We start from the raw sequence: 9,396 nt of genomic DNA on the forward strand, positions 1-9,396 counted from the left end.
GTAAATTTGCATTCTTTACCTAATCTTTTTACAACAACAACCCAATATAATTCCATAAGTAGAGGTCTAGAGAAGGTTGGGTGTACACACACCTAATGTAATCCCATGGGTAGATAAGTTGTTCCCGATAATAAAAACAAGTGTAATTCATAGACCCTCGGTTTCGAAAAAAAAATATGACGGAAGTGAAGAAGGCATAGAACATACAGTAGAAAATATAACAATCCAGTCTGAAAAAAAGAGAGCAGTAAATACAACAAATAATACGATAAATCGAAATATAAAAAACAATAGATAGTGACAGAAATCGAAAGACCCTCAGGCTCAATAAAAACATAATGGCGAACCAGGTTTGAAAAATACTAAGGTAGAGAAGTAGTCGATAATTTGAATATAGAGCCAGTTTTGCCAATATCTATTGTTTCGTCACCAACATATATTATATAGAAGAAATAAGTGGCATAAGCAATGACAACAAACGCTTCAATCTCAAGCAAGTTGGAGTCGATTATATAAATCTTCAATGTCAATATCGTTCCATTTAAAAACCCGGTTTCAGGGTCTTTGCAGCTAAATCAAATACTTGCTCCAGCTCTTGTTTTACTTTATTACCAGCAAAAATAAAATTAACAGCATTCCTAGCCAGCTGGAACATCTCTCTTTTTTGTATACCTTTGTAAATTAGAAAAACGAAAGTTAGTGAGACCATAATCTAAAACCAAACTACGCATTTTTGCATAAAGTAATACGTACCAAAACTAGAAGAGGCAAGACTATACTCGCCAGATACGCTGGTAGAGAATACCCCCGAGTCATCAGTGCAGAGGACAATTGGATGTCCACTAGTATATAAATCCGCTGCAAGTCAAAGCTATGGTTATGCACTCAAATCAAAGTAGTTACGGTTCATAAGAAATGACTTTGTCAACGATCATGAGTAACAACAGTACAAAGCACAATCTAAAGAGGATCGGAAACCTCACCAAAATGATGAATATCCAAAGAAGATATCGTTTCAGTCCTGATGTTGGAAGTCAAGCAAATTTCAACCTACAATGACAGAGAAAGCAAAATGTGATAAAACTCGAAGGATCAGTAGGCCAAGAGAACTTCGATCCATCTTTAAAACATGGTAAGGCCAAAAAGAGATTCTGCATCTTGTCCATGATGGTGGTATCAGTGTTATCAAAAGCGAAAAGCATATATAAGCTCTAAGCTTTGTTGGGGCTTCAAGCTTCAAATAATGAAAAGTGCATAGGAAGAAAAAAATTTACAAATATATATGTTCAGTCCAAGGCTAATAATAATAAGCATAAATAACAAATATATGGACAAAAAAACTGGAAAAAAAAAGGATTACAATAAAGTGAAATATTAATTGTTTGGTATCTCCTCTTCAGGAGGGGCTCAATGGCAACGAAAAGTATGTACTAGAGCCTTGATGATGACACTGAAGCACACATTCGCTCAACATGTTTTGCACTTCGCTTCAAGGCGTAAGTGCAGTTTAAGCATGCCTTTGACAACAGTAGATGGTCTTCTTAGATGAAAATATCTAGAAGCTTTCTTTACCCAGCAAATACATGGGGGTATAAGAAAAAGGAGAAATGACCTTGCATTCAGGCCATTTTAGGGTAGAGTAGGAAATTTGGTAAAGTATTTGCTCAATCATTGATATGTGTGATTCAATTGTATCAAAAAAAAATGAATGTCCTAGAAATCTGGAAATACACATGTGAAAGTTCTAACCGGTAATTTTAAGGATTTAAGCTTTGCCCATTCTTCTTCTCCAAAGCAACAAGCATGGCCAATTCTTGCGGGAAGAAAATCTAGCATTGCATGGATTTCCACCTGATTGGGTACCTAATAGCACTAAGTACCAAATACACCAATCAGAGAGATTACGGTGTGACACTGATAAAAGCTGGACAAACTAGTGAAGCCAGATGCACCTCGCCACAGTGAAGGGTAATCAGAAGTCCTTGCTCTTTAGCAAACTCCAAAGCAGGAAGAAAGGTTAGCCTACAAGAGAAGAGTATCAAAAAATTCAAACCTTATTAGTCTATCGACAATGCAAGACAAGAATAATATGCAATGGAACACTTTTTACATGCAAAATAGTACCATTCACCAATGATAGGATTGCCAGAAAGGTCGATACCCACAACTCCCAAATGTCTCATTTCCAGAGCAAGCTTAACCTTCACCAATGACAAAAAAGTTATCAAGCCTTGGACTTTAAGCTAAATATCAATTTTTAGCCTCTTTGTGCATCAGATTCAGAAACATACAGTTTCCATTGCAGCTTCTGTGGTTTCACGACGATCAATACTGAGTAGAAGTCTGACATATATTTTCTTTTTTCCTGTTCCATTGCTTTCACATTCGTTGTTTCGAGCAGAAATACCGGAACTAGCACGACAATCAAAATTAGGTTCACTAAAAATATCAACTTCGACGTTACTGACAGCCCTTAAACCTTCCAAAACTGCTTCCATGTATGACTTCTTGTTCATCCCTTTGGAGACATTTTTCTGCAATCAGAAAAGACATGTCAAAAATAAGATCTTTACATATCATGATCGTCTCTTATGAATGAGCTAGAACAGTACATATGTGAAGGATCCTTTTGGAGTTCTAAACTAGTCGATGAAACTGTTGGAATGTAAGGTGGGACCCTTCACAATATCATCAGGCACGAGGAGGATGGAAAAGGGAAATAAATATAAAGCACACTAATAATATGTACAAAACCCCACTCTTACATAACAATACTAGAAGGTACGCTTTAATAGGTGTGAGGAGACCTAGACTCACACCTAATATATGCTTTAAGTACGCAAACCATGAACTTGGCTACAATAACATAAAAGTCATACCTAAATAATACAAGGGATCATGCTTCTAGGGTAACTAAAAGACACACGGTCCTACACACTTAAACATCTAAGTTTACTATTTCCAACAGCAATGTTAAGTTTCTTATCATGTTTTTATCTGAAAATAATCAAGGAAGTACCAGCAAAGAGATCTTTTAGGTGAAGTTAACAGCTTTTCTATCAAATCGATTTCCTTTAAAAGTAAGAACAGAATACATGAGATCAAATGAGTAAAGACGCATTTGCATATTGTTAGAGTGGACTAGAGTCCCACATTGGTTGGAAAATGGAATGATGGTATGCTTATATGGACTTGGGAAATACTTGAGTTAACCCCATGTGCCATATCTTTATTTCCTGTTTTTATACCCCTTCACCAAATAACTATATAGAAAAACAAGTGTATAGTCAAATGAAGCTAATATCAAAAACACAATGTCAAGTATCTGGTTCACTTAATTCAACCAGCTATGCTTGCTAAATTTGATTCTAAATGCCAAGTCCACTCCAGCTGACAGCTGACTTGTTACAATTCTCTAAATTTATATCCATTGTAACAACAAGCAGCACAATTAGGAGCCTACTGATCAAGCTAATGATACAGTTCAAGTACCTTTGGAGTTGTCCTTAGCTCCAAGTATACAACATTTTCAGCAGCAAAATCTTCAATTACCTATTTTTCATGGTAATAACAAAAAGAATCAAATAATTGCAGCATACATTGCATGATATAAAGTTTGGACTACTGCACTAGTAAAGTACCTCTTTAGTAATTCTGGTTACAGTTTCATGGTCAGTTGTAAGAACGTGAATCAAATCAAACATTTTGAAGACTTCAGTAAGGGAGCGATCATCTGAATCACAAAGAGTTGAGCTCAAGGCAAGTTTCAAGCTACTAAAAAAAAGGGGAGCTTGACATATTATTTTGAAAAGTACGACTTACGTTTTAAGATAACACGCTCCACATCGGGAAAATGTACGAGCCCCCTGTCACCCAGTTCTCTGGCAAGTTCCCTGCAAAATAAAGATTGAATACACATAAGTTTTTGGAAAATAAGACTTAAGCAAGAAGAAATGCCAACTCAGAAGTTAAAGCAATGGAATGACAAGCAAAACAAGGTAATTGACTGATCTCTTTATTTTTCAAAGGTAATTTCTTTTTTGATCATTAAGAAGATTGTGTTTATATGTCCCAGCAGAAGAAAAGAAACAAAATGGTCCGTATTGGTTTGATGTAATCATTAAAGTTAGACTGAAGAAGTATTGGAGAGAGGTTATATGACAAGGTATGATGTTGTCTCATCTTTCAGCTTACCAAGGACATGATCTCAGATAGGAAATTGTGAAGGACATGGATCAAGGTAGAAGGTTAGTGCATAGGAATGCCTTGCCTTGTTGTTCGTACAAACTACTAGTCCTAGCAATACTCTTATAGTTTCTTGTCCTTTGATTTTTATTGATATATGTTGTTTCTAATTTCGACTATCGTATTACTTTGTTGTAATACTATCATGTTACTATTTTTTTTATTCTGATGTAGGGATAAGGTCTGTGTACACTTTAAACAACCTCACTTTGAAGGACTATAATCTTTTTTTGGATAGCCGTTCTATTTGAGTCAACTGAACTAATTCCCTACTCGCAACAGTCCAAAAAGTTCTCCCAAGTAAAAACAACATTAGACATTCCCATATTCCGCAACCAACCTGACTTTTGTTGTCAAATATACACCCAAGCAAATAATTTCTATATTGCAATTATGAATCTACACTGATGACAAAGGTCAAGCATTTGGACAAACAAGTGTAAACTAAACTCAAACCATTAAACGGCGGAGAGGATTGTCCAAGGCATATAAAGAAACCAAATCCCCCATCACTTAGCCAATGTGGGAAACTCAATCCACAACTATAAAAATGGGGGAAAACAAGAATTAACACCCAAAAATCAGTTTTTTTCATGGAATGAAGCAACAAAATCAGCAGATAGGAATAAGTAGTTAAAACTTTTCAGCATACATAAGTCTTTCAAGAAAAAGAGAACATACATCAAAGTGGAGTCCCTGATGGAGCCATTAAGGTGAGCGTGTAGTTCAACTTTTGGCATTGACACCCACCAATTCATCTTGAGAATAAATGGAGGACTTGCACTTGGGGGTTTAGGGCTGCCTGCAAAAAAACTATATAAAAAAAAAAAAAGACAATAGATTAGAAAGAATAACAAAATCAACTATAAGTCATAACCATTATTCAACCTCAAATTTGACTTATTGGTTACCAATTAATCATAAGATTTAATAATTAACACCTACATATGATGTTTGTTTTTTTTATTGTTATTTCAATTCAATTATATTTAATAATGAAAAAATTATAATAGGTAACAACTGGTTTGATGTGATTATGTTATTTTAAAAAAAATTTATCTGTATTTATTATATAATAATTGTATTTTATCTTTTATCTTATACTTCATAATAACTCTAGTTCAGTAAAACTATATACATAAAAAAAAAAATTGTTGATTATTATCAAAAAGATTCTAGTCTTATCTTTCTTTCTTCTCAAAAATCTTACCTTTGTACTTAACTTTAATTTCATATTTATTGTATATTGATTTTGCACATTCTTTTTCCTAAAAAAAAAATATATATATACAATCAATATTATGCATATAAATTTGGTTTTATATATATCAAAATGCTTTGAATTAGGATGGTATTATTTTTGATATATACATCAATAACTTATAGTAATTAATTGCCTAATTAATAAACTTTATGTATACGATAACATATATAAACGGATTAAATTTTTTATATACACATCGAAGTTACCTATCACAATTAATTGGTTTAAATCAAATCTATACACCAATTCTGTGGTAACTATCCAACTTTTCCTATTCCAAAGGAGTGAAAAATGACACAATTAAAATTCCTATATATATAAATTGAAATATTAAATTCCAAATATAATTATTTTAGAAAAATATATTACATTCCTTATATAGGGGTAACTGCCCAAAAACAAAATACAGACTCAATTGCCTGCAACTCTCTTTGGAAAATCAATTTCCTTGGCTCTCAGTTACACTTTAATCAATTACCTAATTATTTTTATATATACGCAATTTTTTGTTATTTATTTTGTGTTTATGGCTTCTGAAGAATTTATTGTAGTTATTGAGTTTGTTCGAACACAATACTATAATGTAATGTTATTTATTATATTGTTCTCTACTATATATATCAATATTTCTCATTTCTGACATCGATCCTATCTTTGATATTAAAGGATACTCATGTATCTTAATTTCATGATAGTCAATAAAATTAAAATGATGTAGTTAGTATAGGAATATAAAATACAAATTAATAATTCAAAGTTTATTATGATTAAGTAATTAATAAAGTAAAAATCTAAATAAATTAAACACAATTAAGTGATTTAATGAAGTCAAAATATTAATAGTAATTTGCTAATGGAAGACCTTATCTCAAAAATGTGAATATATGTATTTTTATTTTAAGTCTATTCTTCTAGTCATTTTAAATGTAAAATTATTAATAAATATTTTTATAGTCACTTTCTACTTTATATAATTAGGGATCGTTTAATGAAATTGATTAGAATTATATAAGTATTAGTAATATAAATATTAATTATATTGATATTAGCTATTTCACATTTTATTCCAAATAAGACAATAATACACTATTTCTCTTATAACTTATACATATATAAGCTACGACAACAAATTATATATTATATTAATTTTATAATACATGCCTTCTTTTTTAACTAATTTCAAAATTCTATGGCTAAACGTGCGAGCTAATTATTTTATATATTTTTTTTTGAAAGAATGATTTTTACTTTAATACATAGAAGATTTGGAAAAATTACTTTATTTCATTCAAATAGGAAAAGCACAAGAAGTCGAAAAATTAAAGAAGATCGATGAAATCTGAGGGTGTATATGATCGGATTGGTTTGGGTATTTAAATATCAAATTAAATTATTTGTGTCGGATTTTCAAATTTATAAACCAAATCCAACCAATAAAACTCGGGTTCTTCGGGTTTTTTTGAGTTTTTTTTGGATTTTTGGGTTTTCTCGATAAAGTTTTCATATAAACATATAATTTACCTGTACTTCAAATATTTCTTTGGTCCTACCAAAATGTAACTATCCAAGTTATTTCTCAAGAAAATAACAAAAAATATGATATGATTAATGACATTAAAATATCCAACAACAAAAAAAATCGCGTGAAAAATGTTGCAAATTAATAAGTCATAATGAAGTTGATAATTATTTAAAGTACTAAATCATGCTAAAATAAGTTTAGTAAGTATTAGTTACGTGACTAAATATTAAAAGAAGTAAAATTAATCATGTATTTTAATTGTCTAAATCTATGTAAAACCAAAAAATAAATATTCAATATTATTGTCATTCTTAGTGTTGAATTGATTTTCTTTTGCATTCGTATTAAATTGATTTTTGTTTAAACTTTGTTATAATTATCAATATGTATGGACTATAATTTTTATTAGATTACTAAGAAGTCTAACTTCCAGACATGAAATAAATATATTAAAAGATAAAATTATGAAAAAGTATAAGAGATATTTTAAAATTATATTAAAAATAGTATTTTTACGTATAAAATAAAATTTTAAAATTATATATATAATATCGGATTGGTTTGGTCTTGAATTGTTGTTTTTTACTTGAAATCAAACCAACCCAAATATAATCGGGTTTTTTTTCCAACACTAAACCAAGTCAAACCAAACCACTAATCGAAATTTTTTTCCGATTTGACTCAATTTATGATTTGATTCAATTTTCAATTCGGTTTTGTACACTCCCAATAAACCTAGTAAGATTTCAATGAATTAACAATATTTCCTTTTATTAAACGTGCAAAATGTGCAGTTTAAAATGAATTATTAATATTTCCTTTCCATGATTGGTTCCTTCTACAAATTGTGTGGCCAAGTTTCAAGATAACGTTTTTAAGAAAACATTGATTGGGACTTCGATGTGGAAATGTTCATTTTTTTTTCTAGATATATTTTATAAAAATTAAAACGATATAAAGCAAAATTAGTATAATCCTCTATGACAATGATATAAACAAATCAATATGGATATCCACATAAATAGACCGAAAAAATTACTGTTTATTTTTTTTAACTGGTACACATAGGTTATATCTTAATCATATATGATCATATGAAGTTATGTACATATATTATGCATTTACTAAATATTAATCAATTAGGTAGACGACTATTTAGATTAATTTCTCGATAATTAACCATTTAAATTAAATTTCTTAATTGAAATTAGTGGTGAAAATTGGATGGGTTGGGAGTCGGTACTCAATCTAATTTAAATTATTTGCTTGGATCACAATAGGTCAAGTAATGGGTCATATATATATATCTGAATAAAAGTTTATGAGTTTGAATTAGGAAGTCTAAACTATACTGAATTGCCAAAAAGATGAAGAAGAGTTTTATTTTGATATTTTTAGCAGTTGTGATATTTGATACCTTCTAAAGTTGTTACAAACATTTTCTCCTTAGTTATTGTCTTTCTTTTTATCTCTTAATTAGACATACTTCTTAATTAATGATTTTCAGTTATGGTAAAGAACGTAATATTAAAAATAACTTTCAATTATGGTAAAGAACATAATATTACAAACTAACATCGTGAATCTAAGTAATTAACTTCTAATCAAAACAGTAGGATTTGTATAAGTTACCCATTTTTAATGATTTGAAAGAGATTGGACTAAAATGAGTTGAACCAATAAATGAGTGGAGCGAATAAATAGTACTCCATCCGTTTAAAAAAGAATGTCTCTATTTTTTCTTTTCAGTTTGTTTAAAACAGATGACACCTTTTCTTTTTTGGCAACACTTTTAACTTTAATTTTTCAAGTGGCATGTTTAAAACCACAAGATTGAAGGACATTTATGTACATTTGACATAACTTTAATTTAGAACCACAAGATTAAAATGTCTTCTTTTTTTTTCTTAAATTCGTTCCATTTCAAACTAGGTCATCCTTATTGAAACTGAGAGAGTAAAACTTATTACACCAAGTCAATATATGCATGTCATGTATTTAAATTTATAGTTCATTTTACATAGAGTGTGTTTGGTATGAAGGAAAACATTTTGTGAAAATGTTTTTCAATTTTCTCATGTTTGGTTGGGGCAAAAGTTTTGGAAAATGTTTTTCAAATCAACTCATTTTTCTCAAAATTAAGGAAAACATTTTCCAAAGCTCTCCTTCAATTTCAAATTACATTTTTTTCTTTGGGAAAAACATCAATTTTTAAAAAAATAAAAATATTTTCAATTTCAAAATTTTATTTTTTCACCCGATCCCTGACCACCCTCCTCCAGCCCCCCTCCCCAAAAAATTAATTTTGCTTTTTATAATTTTTTAAACTTCAAATTTTAATTTTTAAACTCCTACCTCCCCCCCT

At 30.1% G+C, this 9,396-nt stretch overlaps 1 protein-coding gene across 1 annotated transcript; it reads right to left on the reverse strand.

The window, feature by feature from the left end:
* Window positions 1-250: 250 nt before the first annotated feature.
* Window positions 251-5,084, reverse strand: LOC107032246 (adenosine deaminase-like protein). Its single transcript, XM_015233827.2, has 11 exons — window positions 4,927-5,084; window positions 3,823-3,893; window positions 3,642-3,733; window positions 3,493-3,552; window positions 2,292-2,534; window positions 2,125-2,201; window positions 1,953-2,022; window positions 1,750-1,863; window positions 984-1,050; window positions 754-858; window positions 251-672 (listed from the first exon to the last, which is right to left on the reverse strand). The coding sequence occupies exons 1-11, from the start codon at window positions 5,001-5,003 to the stop codon at window positions 542-544; spliced, it is 1,107 nt and encodes a 368-aa protein (XP_015089313.1). The 5' UTR covers window positions 5,004-5,084; the 3' UTR covers window positions 251-541.
* Between the last annotated feature and the right edge of the window lie 4,312 nt (window positions 5,085-9,396).

Source organism: Solanum pennellii, chromosome 10, assembly GCF_001406875.1.
Source record: "Solanum pennellii chromosome 10, SPENNV200".
NCBI classification, from domain to species: domain Eukaryota; kingdom Viridiplantae; phylum Streptophyta; class Magnoliopsida; order Solanales; family Solanaceae; genus Solanum; species Solanum pennellii.

Excerpts from the sequence above, each read along its gene's own strand:
- LOC107032246 (XM_015233827.2), bottom strand. The coding sequence starts at position 5,003 with ATGAATTGGTGGGTGTCAATGCCAAAAGTTGAACTACACGCTCACCTT. Across the intron at positions 3,734-3,822 it reads GGAGCGTGTTATCTTAAAAC|ATGATCGCTCCCTTACTGAA; the intron begins GTAAGTCGTACT and ends TTTGTGATTCAG. Across the intron at positions 2,202-2,291 it reads CAGAAGCTGCAATGGAAACT|GTTAAGCTTGCTCTGGAAAT; the intron begins GTATGTTTCTGA and ends TCATTGGTGAAG.